Source organism: Anastrepha obliqua, chromosome 1 (assembly GCF_027943255.1).
Source record: "Anastrepha obliqua isolate idAnaObli1 chromosome 1, idAnaObli1_1.0, whole genome shotgun sequence".
In the NCBI taxonomy this organism is placed as follows: domain Eukaryota; kingdom Metazoa; phylum Arthropoda; class Insecta; order Diptera; family Tephritidae; genus Anastrepha; species Anastrepha obliqua.
In genome coordinates this window covers 89933513-89959225 of record NC_072892.1, presented here as the reverse complement: position 1 = coordinate 89959225, position 25713 = coordinate 89933513, and the positions used below count along the sequence as shown (strand labels likewise).

The 25713-nt window shown below is 37.1% G+C and overlaps 1 protein-coding gene across 7 annotated transcripts; it reads left to right on the top strand.

Moving 5' to 3' along the window:
* The first annotated feature begins 1401 nt into the window (after positions 1-1401).
* Positions 1402-10102, top strand: LOC129235352 (pheromone-binding protein-related protein 6-like). Of its 7 annotated transcripts, XM_054869158.1 has the most exons (7): positions 1402-1542; positions 2254-2354; positions 3049-3179; positions 3240-3382; positions 6598-6673; positions 9537-9793; positions 9873-10102. In XM_054869158.1, the coding sequence occupies exons 4-7, from the start codon at positions 3266-3268 to the stop codon at positions 9888-9890; spliced, it is 468 nt and encodes a 155-aa protein (XP_054725133.1). In that variant the 5' UTR covers positions 1402-1542; positions 2254-2354; positions 3049-3179; positions 3240-3265; the 3' UTR covers positions 9891-10102. The 7 variants fall into 7 exon arrangements, with proteins under 7 accessions (XP_054725133.1, XP_054725132.1, XP_054725130.1 ...); XM_054869157.1 differs by having other exon boundaries at positions 2257-2354; positions 3049-3382; XM_054869155.1 differs by having other exon boundaries at positions 3049-3382.
* Positions 10103-25713: the final 15611 nt, after the last annotated feature.

Here is a 25713-nt window from a genome sequence, read left to right as displayed (position 1 = left end):
GCCCGGCGTTGTCACACAGCAAAATCAGTTTGTCATATCTACCGCCCTATTCCAGCCGCGTTTCTTTGAGATCTCGATTCAAATGCATTAGCTGCAGTCGATAACGATCGCCAGTGATGGTCTCAGATGGTTTAAGGAGTTCATAATAGATGACACCCTTCTGATCCCTTCAGATGCATAACATAACTTTTGAGGCATGCATATTTTTTTCGCTATCAGTGGACCTAGTTCATCTGGTACGTTCCAACATTTTCGACGCTTAGGGTTATTATGATAGATCCATTTTTCATCGCCAGCGACGATGCGATGCAGAAAACCTTTTCTTTTCCGCCGTTCATGAAGCATCTCACATGTCACTAAACGTATCTCGATACCCCTTTCCTTCAATTGATATGGTACCCAGTTACCTGCTTTCTGGATCATTCCCATCGCGCACAAACGTTTACCGACGCTTGATCTGTCAACATCAAACTCTTTAGACATATCATCAAGGGTGGTTCGACATTTCGACATGCCTCTTAACCCCACAATTGTTGTAGTTGAGTATCTTCGATTTTTTTCGGTGGCCCTTCGCTCGTTCGATCTTTATCGCTCACGTCGAAAGTGCCACTTCAGAAGCGTCGAAACCACTCTTTACAAGTTGTATTTGATGGAACGTGATTACCATAAATATTGATCAGCATGTTTCAGCTATACTTTTCTTTAAAAGGTAATAATAAAGCGTGACTTTCTGCAAATACTGTTTTTTCGGGACGGACGTAGATATTTTTGATGTCAGATAAAAAAGGACTTTTACTCTTCAAACGAGTTTCAACTACTACGATCGAGACCTCACATATACCCCTTGAAATAAGCGGTATATTACTAGAGCGAACACAAAACAGTATCAGCAGTGACACCTCTTTTAATATGGCGGAAACTTATTCCCATGCCCAATATATCTATTTGTAACGGCGCAACAAAAGTATCTAACATCTTGAATTTTCGCATTCAGTTTCCAATCGAAATATGTATCTACATACATTTTTATTTTGCATGTAGGGTACAACAATTTTTTACGATGCCCGAAAACAAGGCTTTAATATTTAATGCGATTTCTAAAATAAAACAAAATAAAGTATGCCACTGCAATGATATAAATTGCATGTTTTACTCACAAACTCCCTGGTAAAGTAAACATGCAATGCTAGCAAAGAAAAAAAAGAGTCATATGTAGCCGCAAAATATGTGGAACATCAACAAAGGCACAAAAGTAAATGGATTCCCATGTAAACAATCAATTTTCGTAGTAAAGCAAATATAGATATTGCAAACTTATTGCACATACGTTACACATACATATGTATAAGCGAAGTTAACAACAAAATTTATATAAAAGTGACAATTGCACGATAAAAAATTCAATTCCGTCTGTGGTTGTGAGTGGTGAACGAAACACTTTACAAGCCAAAATATTGTCGAATTTATTTAGTAGTGCGTTGTTTTAGAATTATTTTTTCTATTGTGTGGTACTTGGCTTAACAGTGGCTGGACTCTAAAAATGTATTTTTGTTTCAATATTAGGCTTTTTTATGCCTACACTGTGTTAAAAAACTTATTGGCAAGATTTGACAATTTATGTGTTTCGTATTTAATTTTAATATTTTTTTTTGTGAAAATGCAGTCAATCCGCCTACGAAAGGCATATAAATACGAGTTTCGGACTTTGTGCAAATTTGGAAAAAAAATTCAAAAAGTTTTCCTTCATTAATACAAATTTTTAATGGAATTGAGGCTATGCAGTTTTACTGATTTTTGATTTAATAAAGTGCAAGTTTCAAGCAGTGAAAAAAATTCCTAACATTGCTCCCGAAAAAAGTGTTAAATATCAGTGCGATTTTTGAGCCACTTTAAACTTGCCTCTTATTATGTCAAAACTGAATGGACTCTAAAACTGCACACCAAATTTTTTTTGAATTCCAACTATTTTCTTTTTTTTTTTGAGTTGCACAAATTTGAAACTGGGTGCAATATCTGTGGTTTTTGTAAGAGACTTACCTACATTTATTATCATAAAAAATTATTTAAACTAATTAAAGAGCAAATAAATTGTCAAAACTTGTTCATAAGTCCTAGTGCTGTTCTTATTTAATGCAGTGTATATACATATATTCTGATTACCACTATACATATGTATTGTTGCTTATTTCCGTGATTTCAATGTGATTGACATTGCGCGCGCCTAAAGCCTATTGTTTTCTTCTATTTTTTTAGCAGCTTTTATTTTTGTTACTTCAATTACCGCAACCCAATTGCGAAAAAGTTGTTACATCCTTTATAAACTTTTTCATCCAGCTGCTCTTGTTGGTATTTCGGTATGTGAATGGAACAAAAACAAAACAATCATTCTTGTTTTTATTTCTTTTATGTTATTTTTTTAATATTTCCGACAACATTTATATTGTTTTAAAAATACAAAACTTATTTTTCGACGAGAAAACAACAGAAAGCGGGCGCTACAGGACGCAGCGCGGAACAGCGGGATAGATCCATTTTGGTGGTTGCGCATGTGTGAATGTTGGTTATCGGATGTCGGTTGTCCGTCGTCGGTTGTCGCCAAGTATGATGCGCACTGTGGCTTTGTGATACATATTTCTATTTCCGGTGCAAATTGAAACTAAATTGAAGTACAAAAGCGCCACAAAGCGTACATAAAGCATAGAAAGTCAAGCGAGAAATTTCGGCAGAGAGAGGGCAAGGAGGATAAAAACTGTTTGAAGAAAAAAACGCATTTCTAAGCTTTCAATAGGCGGTAAAGCCATAAGTCACAAAAAATATAAATGTATAAATGTAAAAAAAAAATGAAACTTACAGCAATCCAAAAAGCGTTTACTCACAGTGGGTGGTCGTTAAGGAAATGTACAAAAAAAAATCAAATGAAAACAATACAAACAAAACAAATGTTCAAGTGAAAGTCTGCCAACATCTCTGCTGACATATCTGGCTGCACAATTACTTTTGTGCTTTATTAGAATTTGTGTTTGAATGTTTCTCTATTTTACGTTTCAGGTTGAACTAAAAACGTGAAAAAAAAAACAAGAAGAAAAAGTGCTTCATTTATGCCAACTGAAATTTCGAAACGCAAAATCAAACAATAACGAACCGTAGGCGTTGGTTGAATAGTGCGACACACACAAAAAGTAAAGAAAAAAATACATACTTACATAGACACACACATATACATACAAATATTAAAATAGAACATTTCCACGGAAACGGAACTAAAATGGTTTTGAATGGCATTTGGCGCGCACAAGCATTCTACGTACTTTTAACTGTCGCACTGTCGTCATCGCTGACGCTGATGCACGTGCAGGCACAGGAACCACGACGTGACGATAAAGTGAGTTTGTTTTTCATTCAATCAATTTTTATGCAATACATATACAATTTTTAACATAATTAATAAAATTTTGAATTGGAAATAGATTCCTGTATTTTCTTCGCTGAAACTTCACGTTTCATAGTGTTATTACTCTAGGCTCAAAAGTAACTTAGCAAACTTAAAAGCAACATTAATAAATTATTACTTCAGCCTTAAGAAATTTAGTGAGAGTAAGTTGAGAGCAGTGAGAGAATCATGCTTTCACATGGTTAAGTGTCATTCTGCCATGAAAAAGCTCCTCATAAAAAATCATCTGCCGTTTGAAGGCGACTTAAAATTGTAGGTGCCTCCATTTGTGGGAACACTCCACAAATTGAAGGAAAAGAGTGACTAAACACTCAACTAACGACATACATACATAGGTTTCAAATCCTGAACTTTGGTTAATCGAACCGTTAATACGATATCTATATATGTTATGCACTAATATCCTTCCTCTAGCGAGATCTAATGGGTTCGTATAAACTCTGATACATTTTTTTTCAAACACCTTTCTTTGATGGTAATTTGTTTGTATTCCAAATGTGACCAAAATTAGCCTATGAAAACGATGTTTCGGAATGTATTGATTACAGCTGCTCCCAGTGTGTTAAATTTTTCCAGGCGCATTTCTTTTTAAGTAATTAAGGTATGTATAGGCCGATTATGAACCGAATTGGGCCATAAAAACACATTTTCGTACCATCTCGATTCCAGCGCAACCAGCGGGTGGCCACCTTATCAGGCGTACTCACTTAGAAACAAATCATCAAACTTTCGGAATTATTTCTTTGTTAAAACAAAAAAAAAAAATGTACAAGTTCTTATTGACTAGAACGATAACTTAGAACTAAAGAGCAGGAAGCACTTAAGTTATCATTAGAAGCTGAAGGCTCTGAGCCGAAAATTAGGAGAAGGGCGTAGTACAATAAGAATTCAAAACAATAAAACATTAAAATGCAAACACAATTATTAATCAGTGGGCTTAGATTCTGTCAAATTCACTAAAAACGGGATAGTCGATCGCGGATGTCGCCACCTTCAGTATGCACTCCACTTTTCTCCATTCTAGTATGATAAGGTACGAGTGACATTAATATAGTAAAAAGAAGGAAGACTAATGCTGCATTCTGAAAAGTTTGTGTCTTTAATATCATTGCCTCCACATATTTTCATCTCTGACAATATATGAGAGACTAAAGCTCATCCCCGTTTAACTAATTCAAGTCAATCCAACTGGCCTTAGAACTGTCTACACACAAAATATCAGGTCAGTCCATAAGTTCGTGCGTTTTTTAAAGGTGGTTTTAAAAATAATAAAAAAAATGTTTAAAGTATTTATTAATCAATAATGTATTTTCCTTCATTATTTACAATGTCTTCCCAACGTTTAGGCAAATTTTTAATTCCCTGCTCAAAAAATTGCTTGTCCTTGGAGCCAAAATACGCTTGGATATACCTTTTGATAGCTTCTTTTGAGGAGTAGTTCTTGTTACTCATATGGGATTAAAGTCCACGGGAAAGGTGATAATCACAAGGTGCGGAGAGTATGGTGGATGTGGCATTAGCTTCCATCCGAGCTCGTTCAGCTTGCCTAATGTTTGCCTTGCGGTATTAGGTCTTGCGTTGTCGTGGTGAAACAAAACTTTGTGCCTATTCACTAAAGACGGTCGATTTTTGTTAAGTGCCTCATTCAGGTTTGATAGCTGATAGGAATAATAATCAGCAGTTATCGTCTGGTTTGGTTCCAGAAGTTCCTAATAGACAATACCGGCCATATCCCTCCAAATAGACAAGAGAATCTTCTTGGGGCCATCTCTAGGGGTCGGTTCTGGTGTTTCATCTTTATCTAACCATTAGCGTTTGCGAACATAATTATTGTAAAGGACCCATTTTTCAACACCAGTAACGATACGGTTCAAAAAACTTTCATTTTCAAGCCGTTGCCGCAGCTGAGAACACACATTCACGCTCTGCTGAAGGTTGGCGACGGAAAGTCTATGCGGAACCCATTTTCCCAACTTTGAAACCTTTCCCAACTAAACCTGGTTCCTATGACCTGTTCCATGCGATGAATTTAACTTCGCAGGTGCCATATCGACTGTCAAATTTGGCTCAGCTTCCACGAGTTCGAGCAAGGCGTCGGAGTTAAAGACTTCAGGACGACCAGTGCGCGGGGCATCCTCCACGTCGCAGTTACCGCTTTGGAATTTCGAAAACCACTTTTACGCAGTCCTGATAGTCACGATATTCTCTCCGTGAACAGTGTTTATTTCTGCAGTAGCAGTTGTTGCATTTTTACCACTTTTATGAAAAAAATACAAAATATGCTTCTTATACGCGTTCGAAGATTCCATTTCATTTTCTAACAACACTTGCTTCTATCCGCGACTAAAATCACAATATATCAAAAAATATATAAATAGTTCAGTTATATTCCGCGAATAATTTTTTGTATGCAAAAATAGTACAAAAGTACAAATTATGGGTAAAATACGCACGAACTTTTGGATTAACCGATATTTAGAAATTAACCAATAAGGCAGCCTATGTATGTTCGAGAGAGCAATTCTATGGAGGACTAGTTTCCCACAAAAAAAGTCTTGGAGGTGGATACCAGCAATCAAGCACTGAAATAATTGAATACGTTACCGGCTTATGGTGGAAGGAAAAATGTGAGAGTAAGACTTAAAAACTCTTTTTAGGAGAAACTCAATATTTCTAATTAGAGTATTTAGCATGAAAAATTACGCGTAAGAAAAGGCATGAACATCGGTTTTTTTTTAAACCAACAAAAAAAAAAGGAAAAAAAAGAAATTTAAGTGTAGTTATTATTATTATTATTTACAGGGAACATAAAAGCGTTGTTATTATCTAAGAAGCAGAATTCTGTCTGCATAGGGACTTCTACAATACTTTAAATCTTGCTTCAAGATAAAAAATCATGATCAATATTTGAAATGAGAAGAATACCCAATGTCTAATAATAAATAAAATAAGTAATATAAAAAATATTCAAATTACTTATTTCGAGAATTTAAAAATAAAAAAAAAAATTAAAAATAAACACTTGCTTAGAAAATTTAAATTGAGCATAAAATGCAAATTGATGAAAATACTAAATTAATATTTTATTATTAAAAACTAAAACTTGTTTTATAAAACACATATTTTTATATTATTCATCTCTCTAGTGGCCGCCACCAGCTGTCCTAAAAATGGCCAAAGTATTCCATGACATTTGCGTTGGAAAGACCGGTGTAACTGAAGGTGAGTTAGAATTGTTTCACAAAACTACAAACAGAAATAATATTTTAATAGTATAACGGAAGTAGCAATAAGTATTACTTCAAGAAAATTTAAAGGAACGGCCTAGTTAGAAAAAAAGAAAATTGAACATTTTGGCTTCGCCTGATTTGACAGAAGAAGCTTTAATCAAGGTATGCAAATAAATGCTTTAAATGTTAGGGAAATATAATATTCTTAATATGAGCAAAATTTTTCAACCAATATTTAATTCAATATATTTATACTAGCGAGTATTAGGGTATTGTAATTTTGGTGCTATGACGACGTATTTCAAGACTCTTAACAAATCGAAACGATTATGGGCTAGCTATTCATATGTACATATACATATATACATATATATATATATATTAGGCCGGGTCGATTTGTAGGGAGGCAAAAAAGTCGCCCATTGCTCTGTGAAAATCATAGGTATTCTGGGGATCAAAATAAGAAACTTTGCCAAAGGAACCATACCTCTAAAACGAATTCTGATGTCCCCCAATTTGGGTCGAACTTTTTAGTTTCTTTTCTATAACTCACTTAAATTAATTTTTTCATTTACATAGGTATGTTCTGACTAAATAAATGCAAAGTAGATGCATCTCAGAAGAAGTGAATTTCAGTATGTGAACACTAATATGTAATATTGGCCAAAGATCACATTGGCTTATAATAATTAAAAAAATATGAATATATGATAATATCGAACAAATTTTTTCAAATAACTATCCCCCGACCTTTGATTTGAAAGAGAGAAATTCGGGTATTTAAAACATTGAAATTTTAGACTCCTCTCACTTCTAGGTAAATGCATGTATCTTTATAACCTATTTATTAAAGTCTATCAAACTCGATATTTCTGAGCGAGTGCGCTGGGCAAACGCACTGGGATCCTTCTGGCCGCACCTAGATCGGAGACACTCGAGGAGACAACTGAGGCTAAAAAAATCTGCAACTCTTGATTATAGAGATTATAATTAACATCTGTGTAATGCGACTTTGCATTATTTCGAGGCAACTGTTTCGAGAATGAGAAAGAGTCATCTTGCGAGACTAATATTGAGATATCTTAGATCTCTCTGTTTTGCTACATCTGCGGAAAGAGCACATTCGGATATCACCCGTCTTATGAATTTCGTCATCAAAATGAAGGGGTGACCTGAAAATATTGCTTCTTAAGAGTCTATGTTTTAGGATTTTCATGAACTTTTTGAAAAATAGCAAAATTGTCACAATAACTTTATGTTTCTGGGTAAAAAATATTTTAATTTTTTTTTTTCATAAAATGTTAATATAATCCTTGAAGAATATTTGAAAAAATTTGTAGAACGTAAATTTAGGTATTTGTTATATTATAGATCATCAACCGTGACGACTCTATTCTTTGCGTTCGAACGCTGGGAAAGGAATTTTCATGTAATCAAACTTTAGACGCGTTTTTCTCAAAACTATATTTTTCGAATTGGCGTACACGATAACTCGAAAAGTTATTGACCGATCTCCTTGAAATTTGCACGCATCTTTTTTATGATATTACTTTTTATGTGTTTCAAGTTTTCGAAAAATTTTCGAAAAAATAATTTTTTCGAAGCAAAAATAGTAGGAAAATTCGCCCCAAAACTCATTTTTTTTAAGCAGTTTATTCCGCGAATTTTTTTTCCATTTATTGTTAATTCATATATCATATTTTTGGGTTTTTGCATTCAGACCACTGACGCCGTTGCTACAATGCCCGCCGATTGAGAAGCCCCGTTGCGTCCTTCCTGGAAGAATTGAGCGTACATCCGCCATTTTAAATTACTAAAATACAAAAAAAAAAAAAAATTATATTATTTTATTGTATACGTAAACTGTGTGCCATTTTTAAAAAAAATATATTGATTTCTTCATTTTAAATAATTTTAATGAAAATCAGGGAAAATATGGTCGTTTACAGGTATCTGCCCCCTTAAACAAAATGTGTAAAAAACTAACACTTTTCTAAATTTTTTATGGGCTCTAATCAGCAAAAATATACATTTATACATATTTATTTTTTCTATCCACTATAAAATTTAGATAAAAATTAAATCATTCGCAAATACAAAAAATTTCTGTGATCTGCCGAATTTTTTTAATTAACAATATTGTACGAAATCTGATCAGATACTAGCAGTCACAGCAGGTGAATTTCTTGTGCCGAAAAAAATCTCAATATAAAGAATTTTCGATCTTAGAGTTGCCAAATTTTGGGATTAACCAAATGGTAACAAATTGAGTGATCGTAATTATTGAACGTGGCGATAGATTTCAGAAAGAAAGCTAATTACTTGAAGAAAGATTCCAAGGAAAATCGCAGCGTAATTCTTGCTAAATATATGTACATACTATACAAGGTTACCGAGAAAGCTATCTAAAATACTTTAGGTAATTTTAGTATTATTGAGTCAGTTTTGTGATTAATTTGGTTATATGACATGATGCCAAAAAAAATTAACTGTTTACGTGATTTTTGATATTAAAAATTATTAAAAAAACAAAAATCATTTTTTTCGTGCTTTTACGTCCACATTTCTTGAAGTGTTAGTTCAAGGGACCGATTTTTTCTCTTTTAAGTTAGAGGGTTAGCCCTGACAGTTAAAAATGGCTACTTGATAAAATTTTGAGTTTGCGATTTTTCTCTTAAATTTTTCACAAAATTTCTATGTGGACTATTCTGAAAATTATTTTAAAAACTAGTACGCCTTTCTAGTTATCCAAAAAGGTATTTAATATCTATCTAGTATTTTAAGATATGAAAAAATGAATTCAAATGACATTGAATTTCCATATAATTTTTTTAAATTTTTCTCCATATTGCTAGAGGCCATTAAGGAATTCAGTGATGGTCAAATACATGACGATGAAGCGCTCAAATGCTATATGAATTGTCTCTTCCATGAAATTGATGTGGTGGATGATAATGGTGATGTGCATTTGGAGACACTTTTTGATACCGTACCGGGCACTGTGCGCGATAAGTTGATAAATATGGCAAAGGATTGTGTGCATCCGGAAGGTGATACGCTCTGTCATAAGGCTTGGTGGTTCCATCAGTGCTGGAAAAAAGCCGATCCTGTGGTGAGTAAGGTTACTGCAAATAAATGCATATACACATATACATAAGAAATAGTAAATAATAATTTCTTTTGGTTTCCAGCATTACTTCTTACCTTAAGCCACTAAATAGGGCTACTATTGGTTCTCACGTCTGTGCCGACATTCCAAGGCATTGACTTATTGCACCGTTGTCATCTTATAATGCGTATTGACGAAAGCAAACCTTAGAAAACTGTTGTATTGGTATCTATATATATAGTTTATGTAGCGTTTCTTTTCATTTGTTTTAGTCAACTTTTTATTTTATTAAAGCATTACCAAAATTCATAACTGTTTAAGTATTTCTAATAATAATAGGAGACGAAATAGCCGTTAGGGGTGAGCAGAGTTAAGAAAGCAAAGCCTGTTGGATTTTCTGCTATATTAGGGTTAAATAGTGATTGGAGTCTACAATGCTTTTTCACGAATAATTGCGACTGCAGACATATATCCGAGAAGCTGTAAGTATCTGGTTGCGCTCTCTGCTCTTGTAAAATCCAAAGAACAAAGGCTCGGATGAAATAAACCTTTTTTAGTCAGAAGTTAATGCTGATTTGAGAGCAGAAGTGGGAAATATAGTATCTGGTCATGTAATGGAGAAGATGTCTATCCTTGAATGTTTCATGTTCTCATGAACGCAAAGTCGAAAATCGCTGTGCGGCAGGCGATGCGGTGAAGGATTTAAAATAAGAAAACAATTAGTACTTATTGGATTTGTGGCTGAGCAGAGTCCGTCGCAAAGTATTGTTGTTCCCACCGGCAGACGAGCACACTCCCGCAGTTCACATTAAAGCGAGGTTCCTTAATATTCGTTGTATGCAAACATGCAACGAAAAAACATCGCTCCTAAAGGGGGTTTCAATAAGTGCGTTCAAACTTTGGCAGTGTATAGCGACCATCTTGGTAAATCTGTAGCTCTCAAATTTGACGCAAATACATACATATTCGTCTTGAAATTTAACCAGGTAAGGTATTAAAATTGTGAAAATTTATTTTCAAAATTAGGGTATCTATTTTATAATTTTCTTGACCGTCCGGAATAGTCCAAAATTCATCCTTTAATCCATACATTTAAGACAAACGGATCAGTGGCTGATGAGCTAGTGCTTTTTTATTTTTCCTAATTCACTCCTCTTGGGTGCATAGGGCCTCGACAAGACTCAGACTTGCGTTGGTTTCGTTAATATATTTTGATTTCTGACAGGGTTGGTGATTAGCCTGCTGCTACCAGTCCTAAGTAATGGGAATACCCACCTGTCGTTGCTTAGGAACTAGTGCTTGTAAGTCACGAAATGGCAGGATATTATTGCCGTTAGGAACATTGTGTGAGAAAATCCAAAGAAAGTCCATTCTTCACATTGCGCTATCGGTCTTTCTGTGAATCCTCCTGCAGTCCATGGTCAATTGTCCATATTCGCAGCTCTAGCTTTACTGAGATGACCGGTACACACTACCAAAGCTCGTGTGTTCCTTTTGTGCCCTTTACTTATCACCGTACCTTGAACAAATCCAGTTCTCTTATTAAATTTAAGACAGAGCTCGTTTGGGCTGATCGTATATGCTTTTCTTCTGGCTTCAGTTGGCCGTGATTTCTCGACTTTCTCTGCGTTATAGCGCCGCATTCAAGAAGATGGATCTCCGGGGATTGTTCGCAGAAACAGCAAGAGTCATATCCCAATCCTGTGCAGATGACTGCATAATCTGGAATGGCTTGTAAAAATGCCCGTAAGCAACCCTCCTAAAGGAAGTGCAGTAGAAAATCCGCATCAATAGATATTAGGAAAGGGTAACGTCGAAGAGCTGTAGCAGCCATAAAAGTAAACTTAAAGCTAACATGTCTAATACCGATAACATCAAGAATTAGGCAAGGTGACAGTCAGAGTCCAACATTATTTAGCTTTATAATGGACGAAATTGCACGATGGTACAAGTGTAGAAGTCCACACAAGTGGGGAAAGGTACTGATCGCCATTCACTTGGGAGTGACCAGGACGATTCTTCTGCATATGGTACAAGCAGCTCACAACGTCCGGCATTAGCCCACGTATCCTCTGGATAGCTTCCGAACACCTGTTCGGGAGTGAGCTAACGTGAGAAGGCGAAGCATCCAGGATAGCTGGTTGTGTGCTGGGTTTGGGGCCCGCCACTTAAAAATCCCCCCAATGAAAAGTTTAAAAAAGCCTCGGATGAGACCTCCCTATACTGATGACGACCCCTGCAAACGAACTAAGGACTATGATTTGAGGGCATGAACCTGGAATGTCCGGCCCCTTAATGGGGAAGGTGCCTCTGCCCGGCTGGTTGATGTCCTCGTGAGAGTAAAGGCTGACATTACTGCCATCCAAGAGATGCGATGGACGGGGCAAGGAAAGAAAACTATAGGACCTTGCGACGTCTACTACAGCTGCTATGTAAGGAGCACAAATTCGGTGTCGGATTTGTTGTGGGAGAGAGACTTCGTCGCCAAGTACTGTCGTTCATTCCGGTGGACGAGCGTCTCGCAACAATCCGGATCAAAGCCCGTTTTTTCAATATATCGCTAATTTGCGCCCACGCCCCGACGGAAGAGAAGGACGATGCGACCAAAGAATCCTTCTATGAGCGCTTGGATCGTTCCTATGAGCGCTGCCCCCACCACGACATAAAAATCGTGCTTGGCAACTTCAACGTTGCGGAAATTTTTGGTCCCACAGCCGGAAAATTCAGCCTGCACAACGAAATATCCGGTAACGGACAGAGGCTGATCAACTTCGCCGGGGCCCAAAACATGGTAGTCTGCAGCACCAGATTTCAGCATTAAAAGATTCACCAAGCCACCTGGCTGTCTCCTGATCGAAAAATGTGAAACCAGATCGATCATGTTGTGATAAATGGAAGACACGCTTCTAGTGTATTAGATGTACGTACGATCCGAGGACCCAACATCGACTCGGATCATTACCTTGTTGCAGCCAAACTGAGCACGCGCCTCGGTGCAGCAAAAAACGTACATCTAATTACCTACGCAAAGAATGTTCGACATCGAAAAGCTGCAATCACGACAGACAGCCAGAAGATTCGCCACTCGACTCTCACTCCTGCTCTCAGAGAGCACTGCCCAAAAAACCGGCATGCACGAGCACTGGAGCAAAAATTCTCGTGCCCTACGTACCGTCGCCGAAAAAGAAATCGGATTCCGGCGAGCCCGAAAAAACAGTTGGTACGACGAGGAATGCCACGCTGCCGCAGAAAGAAAAGATGCCGCCTATAGAGCCATGCTGCGATCGGGCGCAACGCGAGGCATGTGGGATCGCTACAGATATATAAAAAAGGAAAAGAAACGTATAATCCGAAAGAAGAAACGAGAGGCCGAAATATGTGAGTGCGAGGAGCTTGAGAGGCTGGCCAATAGGAACAACGCCCGAAAATTCTACCAGAAAGTTCCGCGGCTTACAGAAGGTTTTAAGACCGGGCGTTTTTCTGTAAGAACAAAGACGGCGAACTGGCGACTGACATCCAGAGCAATTTTAAATTATGGAGGAAACACTTCTCAAACCTGTTAAACAGTGATGGCTGCGCATGTGACAGAGAATGTGAAATTCCCGATACCCCAATCGTCGAGGACGGAATTGACGTTCCGCTACCCAACCATGACAAGGTGAGAATAGCGATAACGCGGTTAAAGCACAACAAAGCACAAAATATGGTCGGATGAAAGCATGTATGCCTATTGGAATTTAAGTGTGCTCTGCCCAATCCATGAGAAGGGTGATCCTGCAATCTGTGTCAATTATCGTGGGACTCGCTAAATATCGGCTTTAAGGTTCTAGCGAGCGTATTATGTGAAGGGCTGAAGCCCACCGTCAACCAACTGATTGGACCTTATCAGTGTGGCTTTAGACTTGTAAAGTCTACCATCGACCAAACATTTACAAACGTTGGTTTTTAGCCATTCTTGGTTCACTCGAGCTTTGTAAGACAGTGCCGAGTCCTGTTGAAACGTCCATGGTCTTCGACCTCCATGATAACTTTCCCGATAATATTTCGCATTTACCTTGACGCCAGGCTTGATGAAAACGATTCAGAGCGTGCATCTGCGGTTACAGCGGCCCAAACCATTACCTGTGGCGGGTGCTGCCTCCTGGTGGCCAATCGATTACTCAAATTCTCGTATGAATGACCGGTCAAATAAACGCTATCGTTTTGGGAGTTTACAAATTGCGCAATTTGAAAAATTTTCTGGTCAGTGTTCTCGACAATGTTCAGAAACTGACCGCTTTCGGCCAAGCGGAGCAACTTCTTCGCTCTCTCAAGTGTGCTGCTTTGGTGCGAGAGCATGCGCCTTTTGGATCTTGTAAGGCTTGAATTTGAGATAATTTTTTAGTATGCGGCGGATGCTACGATCAGATATTTTCAGTTCTTTCGCCATTTGATTGGCACTTCGTTGGGGATTTCGCTCAAGTCGCTTCTTCACTGTGTGAACCATTTCACGTGACGTTGCAGTTTTTTGAGGACCACCTCCATGACGTTTCGCAATGCTCCCAGTATCATTGTAACGAGTAATGGTGCGATAAACAAAAACTTTATTTACTTTAAGGTGCTCGAGCTCACGAATGCAAGACTATTACGTTTCAAATCCATTACTGATTTTCTTTTTTCGCGTTTACTTTCGGCAAAATGCTTCCTTGCGCTTTTAAACAGTACTCTGGACTGTCATTTAACCAACTAGCAGAGAGCTGATGCGCGCGTAGCAGCTGCGCGAGCGATCTGAAGTTGGTTACACTTCGCGTGTCAGACCCTGTACTTTGTACGTTGCTGTCAAATAAATAGCCAATGCACTCATTGACTCCCGTTAGGATTTTGATGCAATAAAGAGCTTCGTTCGATTGGTAACCAGCATTGACACAGTTAATAATACCAGCTTGAGTAGACATTTGTGAGTTACCTCTCTCGATAAATAAAACCGACATTCTACAAATGTATGTACATTCACCATGTTTGCCCTATTGGATGCAAGGAAGGGCAAGTTGGGTGACAAAAATAAATGTTTATTTTTCTTCTTGAAATGTTTGAGGGATTATTATTTTGAATATAGCTATAAGGGATTCTAATCGTAAAAGACGACGACTGTCGTTGGGGATAGGCCCTATGATGACCCCAAAGGCTAGGCCAATTCCCTGTGAAAGCATTCCATGCATTTATTGCTTGTGGCAGCAGAAAAAAGCTTATTCCTATGCCTTGATTACGTAAGTGAAGAAATACTTGGCCACACTTGGTGCTTTTCCTTAGCATTAGCCTGCTGGCTAAAGAGAAAACCAGCTAGCGCACATTTACTAAGCCGGTCAAAATCGGATAGGTTATTAAAGCGATATTTAAGAAAAAGAAGAATAATAAAAAAAATCGCCTAATATTCAGATTAGCCAAATCCATGTAAGCGTATGCAGACATGCTTATTTACTTGCAGGTGTATATATTTTTATGCACATACATACATACAACTACAGCTAAATCACGCAGATTAAATATGTGCTACATAACATTGCATGCCTATATGCATACATACATATACATATTGCAAATAAAAGACATCTCCTGCCGTCACTTCCATTGCGCGCCACCAACTAAATATCACCCAAAGCCCCATTTGGCTCTTGCCACATGCTGTGCCAAAATTGCTGCTGCTGCTAATGCTACTACGAATACATATGTATACCATACGTACGTACATAGGGTATTTGGTGTTTTTGCAGTTGGTATCGTGCATAGGATTTAGTCGCTTGTCGTTACACACTATTGCAGCTGCTGCCTGCGACCGCATTTCAACGCGCATTTTACAAGCAAATGATTTATGTTTCCCCAACAAGCGATAATAATATTTGCCACATTTTATTTTGCTGCGTTCGCTGTGCGCCAGGCAATACCGCTTAGATATTGTTACTGTGTTTTTCATGTTATTCTTTTTTCGCAAACATTTTGTTGGCTCTTTCTCACTCAACTGCTATCTCTCGCGTATTGGCATTTTAATATTTGGCGTTGAGTCTGCTGCAGCCATAGACGCAGTCGGAGTTGCTGCCATGGCAATAACAATAACAATTCGAGCAGCTGCAAGATTGGCGGCGTTGCTATTAGAACCCTACTAAGAGCACCAGCTGCGTTGGTCACCCCTTCGCTTTAACGCCACTCCTCTTCAGTGTTGGTGCCCGCTGTGTAGAGCTTGCCTGTGTTTATGTGTTTATGTTTCTTTTGTGTTCGCTTAAATCCAAGGACATTTGGGTGCCAAGTTAATCATTAAAGCTGTAGAAAGTTAAAAATGTAGAAGAATATTTTTGATTCATCATTCATTTTTAGTATAATTGAAAAATTTTAATGTTTTGCTTTTAAATATTTTGATTTGTAATTGTGAAAACTTTGAGTAATTCTTAAAGGATGTGAGGATTTGATAAATTTACAGTATCTGTTCAGCGAACTATAAATGGTAAGCATAATCTATTTACGTGCAAATTAAATCCACTGATTTTTTTTAAGTTTAGCTGTTTGTTATAGAGGCCTAAAGACCGTGGCAAAAACACCAAGAAAGTAGAATATAAGTCAATTTGTGAAGGTTCACTTTTTGTAAAAGTATTAAAAATGTTAAAGGTCATAATTTCTTAAACAGTCTTTGTCAAAATACAAGATATTTGGCACCCTGCATACTGCCATTTCATACATTTATGGCACCCTACAAGTAGACACTGTAACTGCTTGCATTGTTTCCCTGGATCCGGTATTGATAGGGCCTGGACCTGTTGCGATTGTATCAGATGGGCGTATGTGTTTTTTATTGTTGCTACCACCCAAAATGAATCAAATTGAAACCCAATTTGAGCCAAATCTGATGAAGCTTACCTCTAATAGACTGCTTGACAGGATGGTGACCATAATACTTTATCATATACTTATCGATTGAAATGTCCTGATGATATATATACCATTTTGAGAACATTTTTTAATTGCATAATATTTCACATAGGGTTTAACCGATTTTGGCCGAGTATAACAAAGCACCAACTGGCGCTACTTAGATACATAAAGGGGAGCCAAGTTTTTCTCCCTTTCTTGTTTCCCTTTCTGTTGCTAGCACCAGCTGGTACCGTATCGAATACATTCAGAGCTGGAGCGTTTGTATGCATTCGGACGACATGACATAGCCAGCGGGTCCGCTTGATCTTTACTCGATGCACCATGTCTATGTCGTAGTAACGATCATACAACTCATTGTTCCATTGCCTACGGTACGTGACATCGCCAACGTGCAAAAGGCCAAAAATCCTCCGCAAAATCTTTCTCTCAAACACTCCAGGCGACGCCTAATCCGATATTGTCATCGTCAAAGCGTCTGCGCCAAGGACTTTGCTACTCAAAGTTAGTTGTTGGTAAAAGAAATTCTCCGCTCAATTTAAATAAAAAACAAAATACATAAGTTCCTATATGAAGATAAGCAACTCATTAGTACAAATGAAATTTAATACATTTAAGATCAAATTTTAGAACAAATATCGTAATTTTATATGTAGTTTTGCATTTATGCAAATACTACCGCTGCTATTAGATTATAAGACCTAATTTGCTGAATATCACTATATTAAGATAGATTGCAAATAAAATATTTACACAAAAAAAAAAAAAAAAAAAAAAAAATTCAAAGCCGACATTATTATCGGTTATTAATTCCAATGATGTCAATATATAATATAATACTAAATTGTGAATATATGGTCAATTGCCGATTTTTCAAGTCTAAAACCACACTGATAAGGTCCAATCAGTTGGTTGATTTGTTAATCTATGATATTACCAATATTATATTGAGGGAAAGTTTCTCTTTATGTATAAGTCATATTTGGGAGAAGGCTGACGTTTTCTTGGCAGTTTATGATGACCAAATAATATAAGAAATCTCTGGAGTTCATACAAATTATTCGTGTCAAGTTCAAACCCATTGCTGCTACTTCGGCCAGCTTATTATCATACCATATAACTCCTGTACAAAAGTTTCTCGAACATTTGTATAGCAGGAAAGTTCATTAGTTGATCAACCGTCAAGGTTTCTCTTGAAAAGCACGCATTATTGGCTAAATGCGAATTATAAAGGTTGTCAAAAAAGTCTTGCGGTATTTTTATTTTTTCAATTGTTCATAAAATTGGTTATAATAATGCGATTTAAGTAAAATATGCGCCGTTTTGTTCGAAGACGAGTTCCCAACAAGATGCCAACTTCATAATGCCCCTCTTATAGAAGCTCGCTTCCCTATTGTCAAAAAACTCGGAGAGCCAATTTTCACAGGACTCTCTTGTGGACAACTTTCGACTATCAAGCTCGTTCGCCATGGACAGAAATAGGTGGTAATCACTTGGTGCGAGATCCGGACTATACGGTGGATGCAAAAGAACCTCCCATCCGAGCTCCCGGAGCTTCTGGCGCGTCACCAGAGATGTGTGGGGCCTGGCGTTGTCCTGATGGAAGACAATTCGGCCTCTGTTGATCAAAGATGGCCTCTTCTGCATGAGTGCTGCATTCAAGCGGTCCAGTTGTTGGCAGTACAGGTCCGAATTGAGCGTTTGGCCATAGGGGAGCAGCTCATAGTGGATGATTCCCTGCCAATCCCACCAAACACACAGAAGAACCTTCCTGGCCGTCAATCCAGGCTTGGCCACCGTCTGGGCAGCTTCACCGCTTTTCGACCACGACCGTTTGCGCTTCACGTTGTCGTAAGTGACCCACTTTTCATCGCCAATCAGCATCCGCTTCAAAAACGGGTCGATTTTGTTGCGATTCAGAAGCAATTCGCATGCATCCATACGCGCAAAAATGTTTTTTTACATCAAGTCGTGTGGCACCCATACATCGAGCTTCTTTTTGAATCCAAGCTTCTTCAAATGGTTTATAACGGTTTGATGACTCATGCCCAGCTCTTGGCCGATGCTCCGGCTGCTACTATGCCGGTCTCTTTCGATCAATTCAGCGATTTTATCGCAATTTTTGACGACAGGCCTTCCGGACGGTGGCGCATCTTCGATCACCTCTGCACCAGAACGAAAACGTTGAAACCATCGTTGTGCGGTGGAAATGGAAACTGTATCGGGTCCATAAACTGCACAAATTTTATTGGCAGCATGAGATGCATTTTTGCCTTTATCGTAGTAGTACTGTAAAATATGCCGTATTTTCTCTTTATTTTGCTCCATGTTTGCGACGCTATAACTCACGAACGACTAAAAGCAAACAACAATTAATCAAACATGTGTTAGCACGTGAAAAGAGCTTTCCAAAAAGCTCTAGCGTGAACCGATGCGACGAATACAACTAGAACTACGCGCTTGCAAAGACAAGCTTGCGGAAATACCGTAAGACTTTTTTGACAACCTTTATTAGGATGCTATATAATGTTTTTTTTTTTTTTTTTTTTATATAATGTTTTCATTTTGGATTTGAGTTAGGCAGGTTCAGGCGCCTCATTTTAGTAGGAAAGAGTCCTTCATCGCTCTTTTCCCATTCAGATATTCTTGTATCTTCCAGGGATATCTCTAGGTACTTCTGATGGTTGCGAATCATCTTTGTCTTTCTCTTTATCGGTCACCTCAACAGGATCGGGCAGTAGAGAGTAAAAGAATCAGTCCAAAAAAATATTCTCACCTAAATTATACTCAACTTTTGTAGCGCACAACCTATACTTTTTCCCTTACTGCTAATGGAAAAATATTCTCTTATTGTTTTTAATTCAACAGACAAACACTGTATTTCTGCATAGAAAAAGTTAAAATTTTCGCAAAGCCTATTTTTCGGTACTTAAGTCGGATTAAAATATTTACCTCGAATTTTTTGCACCTGTGTGATATTTCTTTATCTAAATATATTATTAAAGCTGACTCTTCTCTGTTCTCATCCTACTTTCACCAAGTTGTTATTCAAATTAATTTACACACATATGCGCATTGGCTTTTATTAGCGTCTGTATTGTACAAACGCATACATTCATACATACTTAATATGTACGCAGATTGCACACAGCACATGTAACGTTGAAATCAAATTTACTTGTTGTACACGTTGTTGGACAAACAGTTGTTGGCAAGTTGTTTTCACCGCCTACCATGTTTGGGGCAAACATATGTATGTGAACATGTTTGGATTTGCCACCACATTACTTGCAGATTCCCCTCGGTGAATGGAGAAGTGAAAAAGAATAAAAAATAATTTACGAATACAAGAGTACTGTTACAAGCTATTTGAGGAAATCCGTAAAACAGCCTTTCTACCTGGATTTCTAAAAAATGTTATTTATAAATTATCAATTTAAACTAATTTTTGAATGTTTTATTTTTTAATTGAAAGATACTAAAATCTATGAAGTAGTACCTTCTGACTTTTTATTAGTATTTGTGAACACAGATATTGACCTCAAAATTTGTGGTTATAATTGCTTAAAGCTAAAACCATATTTTTTTAGGTTAATGGCACCGAAAGATTACGGAAATTCGTTGTTTTATTCAAACGCGTAAGAGTTTTATGAAATCGTTTTACAAACTGGTTTATTAATTGAATTTGTATGTAGATATCCAATTTCTTAAAAATTTGTTAATGTACATTTTTTTGTTTATTGCGCCAGCTTTCTCAAATGAAAGTGTCCTTTTACTACACAGCTACTTTTGAAACAGCTACTATTAGGTTAGTTTAGGCTATAATGCTTGCCCAGAGAGTCGGCCCACTTGGACGAAGAAGTTTAGTTCACCCTTTGTGATACCATTGCAAGAGGAAAAGAGGTGTTGAAAACCGATACGACGAAAGTAGAGGGGTGGGGAGTTGAGTATTTGTGTATTACGAACGGTGACTAATTTGCGGCTGTGCTAGCTGCTGATGAAGTTCATCGGATTTTTGATATCAAGGGTTTCATTGCTCCATCGCCTGCGATATTTGCCGTTGCCAACGTGCGATGGTCTAAAAATCTTGCGCCGAATCTTTCTCCAAGCGTAGCTTCATCGGATGTTGATATCGTCCACACTTCTGCGCCATACGTTAAGACGGACATGATGAGAGCCTTGAAAAGTTTTTGTTTTGTTCGTCGGGAGAGGACTTTACTACTCAGTTGCCTACTTAGTCCAAAGTAGCACTTGTTGGCAAGAGAGATTTTACTTTGCATTTCCAGGCTGACGTTTATATAAATAAACGAAGTCTTTTACAACCGAGAAATCATAACTATCAACAGTGACGCGGGTGCCGATGTGCGAGTGCGCCGACTGTTGGTTTGATGACAGGAGGCAGTTCGTTTTGTCTTCGTTCACCATCAGACCCACTTGCTTTGCCTGTTTATCCAGTTTGTTGAAGGCGGAACTGACAGCGCGGCTGTTAAAGCCGATGATATCAATATCATGGAACAGTGGGCTGTATGAGCTTTATGGCGATAATCACATAGCGCAGCGAATAAAGCTTTATTCTTCCCTTGAAGGAATATGTAGACCGGCAGGAATCGAACTACTCTTACAGCATCTTAACAATGTTCTAATTGGATGAGCGCAAGAATACGTGTGAAACAGCGGTCAAAATTGTAATGCCGAATCCCCTAAGACGAAGTTAATCTCACAATTTTCCTTCAGATAGCCATATTTTCCGACTAGCGTCGACTATATATAATATACATTGTAATGTTTTTCATAAATAGTTCATTTATTTTCAATTGATTATGCCATCTTAATGTATAGTTTATCAAGGAATAAAAAAAGGCAAGCAAAAGGTCTATCATTCTTGCTGCAAACACTTCAGGAAGAATAAAAAATAGTTTAAAAAAACTAAAAACCACGCTTTTATTGCTAATCGAACTAAAAAGTAGAAAATAAATTTTAATGACAAAGAGACCTATAATGAAGTAATAGCAAATCGAACGATCAGTCATAGTCAACTACCTCAGAACAGAATTATAACAAAAATTAAGATACAAATAGAGTAATTCAAATTAGAGCTAAAAGCGTGGGATGCATTTTGCTTCACTTTCATAAACCTCTGTACATAGGTAGTTGCCAATAGAATGATTGTAGTATTTACTATATCAAGCATCCCACGCTTTTAATTCTAATTTGAATTACTCTATTTGTATCTTAATTTTTGTTATAATTCTGTTCTGAGGTAGTTGACTATGACTGATTGTTCGATTTGCTATTACTTTATTATAGGTCTCTTTGTCATTAAAATTTATTTTCTACTTTTTAGTTCGATTAGCAATAAAAGCGTGGTTTTTAGTTTTTTTAAACTATTTTTTATTTTCTACTTTTTAGTTCGATTAGCAAAAAAGCGTGTTTTTTAGTTTCTTTAAACTATTTTTTTTTTATTATGAATGAAAATTATTGTTATCACTGCAGTCAGTGAATAAATGATTCGATATATTCGTGTTACATTTAATTCCTTTCTTATCGACTGTGAGTCTAAAGCTATGCAGTTATCGGCCGTGATAAAGAAGTAATCGGGATGAAGAACTTATTTCGTGGATGGAGCCTGAGAAACTGATTTACAAGAATAAATAAAGATTTTTCATTTTACAACCAAATTCACCTTACTTTTTGCCCACAGTAAAAAAAAGAAAATATTAATCCTGGCAATCCTAATAAGAATAATGGAAAATTTTTATCAAAATATTGCATTGTCATCGGCCCTTGATAGGTGTGCAAAATTTCAAGTCGTTCAGATTTTTAGAAGCCAGTGAGAATTAAGCTCAAAGATTCCGTTACATACATACATACATACATACAACCCGACCTAATAAAAGTGTGTTAAAAACGGAGTTCGCTGATGCCGATCATGTGGAGAAGTGTCTTTATGGGTATAATGAAAAATTTAAAAATTTAGAATTTACGGTTAGTAAAATCATTAAATGTAATTAACGCCAAAAAACATTTAAGTGCGTTGGGTGAAATTCAACAAAATATTTATTTTATGTTACTTGTATCATAGTTTCGTTAGTCAGTTTGTCAGGAACTAACTTTGGTTGCGTCCAAAAAATAAAAGTTTGAAGTTTTTTGTCCGTTTTAAGGCCCATAAAAGTGCAAGTTTCTATATATCAGAGGTGTTAAGTAATGCAATACTTCTAGACTATTGCATTTATTTGATTGGAGGCCAAATTACACCAGTAGTTTTTGGTTAGTTAGTTAGTTTTTATTCCTAGGAAGTCATCAACTTTTTTTTAATCATTGGGTTCCAATTATTTTCAGCTAAGTCTCACCTTTCGTTGTTAATTTGCTTCTAATTTGCATAACCGAAGCCAATAAGAATACAATAAGGGTTACCTTACTCGTACTGTGACAGGCGGAAAACAAAACAAAAACACTTAAAACACCAAAGCAAACAATAACCCATTTGTACAGGGTGGCTGATGAAAGCCGCTACCAAAAAAAAATTGAATAACTTTTTTTCTTTTTAAGTTATCTGTTCCATTTTTGTTTTAATTTGCAGATTGATCTTTAAAATTTATTAAAATGGATACTGGGACACGCAAACAAGAATTTGGATAGTCCGCCGTTATCACGCACTGGAGTCCGTAGTTTTGGTACAGAGAGAGTACAGGCGGATGTTTGGCGGCGATCCCCCGAGCAGATGGACCATAATGAGACTGGTGAATAATTTTGCTGAGCAAGGAACAGTCGCAAGAAGGCCTTATCATCGAAACCCACCAGTTCGAACGGAGGAAACGATCGCTGCTGTAGCTGCAGCTATACAAAGCAATCCAAGGGTTTCAACAAGAAGCTTATCTGCTCAACTTGGTGTCAGCCGAAAGTCTTTGCAAACAATAATGCACAAAGATTTAGACTTATTTCCCTACAAAATTCAAATGGTTAACAAACTGAATGCAGCAGACTTGCCGATTCGCTTGGAATTTTGCCAGAAGATCCTGCAAATGGTGGAGGAAGACCAAAACATGTTAAACTGCCTTTTCATGTCTGATGAGGCCCATTTCGATTTAAACAAACAAAATTGTCGAATATGGAGTACTTCTAACCCACAGATACTCCACGAGACGGAATTGCATCCTCTTCGCGTGACAGTGTGGTGTGCGGTTTCTTCACGCTGTATTGTCGGGCCTTATTTTTTTGAAGAAAATGGTCACACCGTTACGGTTACTGGAGACCGTTATTTGAAAATGCTGACAGAATTTTTTTATCCAGAACTACGCCGAAAGAGAATTCCTTTCAACTCTGTGTGGTTTCAACAAGATGGGGCAACGTCTCACATAGCCCAGACTGTTATGACAGAGTTGCGACGAAAATTTACCAATAAACTGATTTCAAGAAACTCCGAATTTCGTTGGCCCCCCAGGTCGCCTGACCTTACTGCACCTGACTTTTTCTTGTGGGGTTTATGTAAACAAGAAGTTTATAAAACAAAGCCAACAAATTTGGATGAACTAAAACAATCCATTCGGGCAACAATTGCGGGTATTCCTGTCGCAACTCTCAAAGCAGCAATGAACAACTTTTTACTAAGATGCCGCACTTGTGTCAACGAGCATGGGGGGCATTTAAATTCAATTATTTTTAAAACTAGTTAAGCTATATTTAATAAAATTTAATGACCTTCAACTTGAAAAAAAAAAATAAATGAATTCCATACACTAAAAAAAAAGTTATTTGAGTTTCTTAATGTAGCAAAATTCATCAGCCACCCTGTACAAGGTGTCGCAAAATTAATCACCCTATAGGAAGATTTGTAAGTTTTGCAAATGGCGACGTACATCAGTCATATTTGTGACTTGTGAACTAAACAGTTGCAGTTACAAACAAACAAGCAATGGAGCGCGTAAAGGTCAAAATAAAGATTCCAATCACTGAAAAAATATTGTTTTCTTGTTTAGTAAAAAGTAAAAGAAAATCATGATAGGATGATTAATTTTGTGCCACATGTATGTGTGTTGTGTATGTGCACATATCCATGCGTTCTTCAAAAGTAGTTAGCTTATGTCGGCAGTAGATTGGAAAGTGCGTTAGCTTAACAGCTTGCCAGCCTTATATTAAATAAGGTACTTATTTTAACGAGTTTCTCAATAATTTGCCATATAGGCATTCCTAACTGGCGGATATAACTTTTATATCACCATCATTTTTAACGTGTATTGGCAGCACTAATACAAAGCTATTGTTTGGTAGTTCTGTGTTTCTTCAAAACAGGCTGAAAGGCTGTAGTTAAAAAACGTATTCAATGAATATGACTGCAACGAGATAAGTCGCATTAATTGCTTTATTTAACACCTGTGCTAAATGCAAGGTAGCACAAAATTATCCATTAAATATCAAAACATTTTTCAAAATTTTGATGCGCTCCACTGCTTGTCTGATTGTTTACAGTAACTGTGAACTAGAAACACGATTGACGTACGACGCTATTGTAGAAATTATGATATAAATCTTGTTATAGGATGATTAGTATTTGCATAGTGGAAAAATATTACTCGCAATATTCTTATAAACAAGAAAATATAAGAGTTGTCTTTAAGCGTTTGTAATTAATTTGTAACGAACCTATAGCACTGCTTTCCAGGGACATACCTGTGGGCAAAAAATAAGGTGAATTTGGTTGTAAAATGAAGAACCTTTATTTATTCTTGTAAATCAATTTAATCCCCTTCAAAATAATCCCCTCTCGATGAAATACACTTATACCAACGATTTTTTCAATCCCCGAAACATGCCGAATAGCCCATTTCCGGTATAGCCATCAGCACCTTCTTCGATTCAGCTTTTATCTCCTCAATCGACTCGAAACGCGTTCCCCGGAGTGGTCTCTTGAGTTTTGGGAATAGTCAGAAGTCACACGGAGCCAAATCAGGCGAATACGGTGGTTACGGAACGATATGCGTGGAATTTTTGGCGAAATGGTCACGAAGAATGAGTGCAGTGTGAGACGG

Bases quoted from the DNA above. Each gene is read 5' to 3' on its own strand.
- LOC129235352 (XM_054869156.1), top strand. From the start codon at position 3,266: ATGGTTTTGAATGGCATTTGGCGCGCACAAGCATTCTACGTACTTTTA. The intron at 3,383-6,597 runs GTGAGTTTGTTT...TCATCTCTCTAG, and splicing joins AACCACGACGTGACGATAAA to TGGCCGCCACCAGCTGTCCT. The intron at 6,674-9,536 runs GTGAGTTAGAAT...CCATATTGCTAG, and splicing joins AAAGACCGGTGTAACTGAAG to AGGCCATTAAGGAATTCAGT.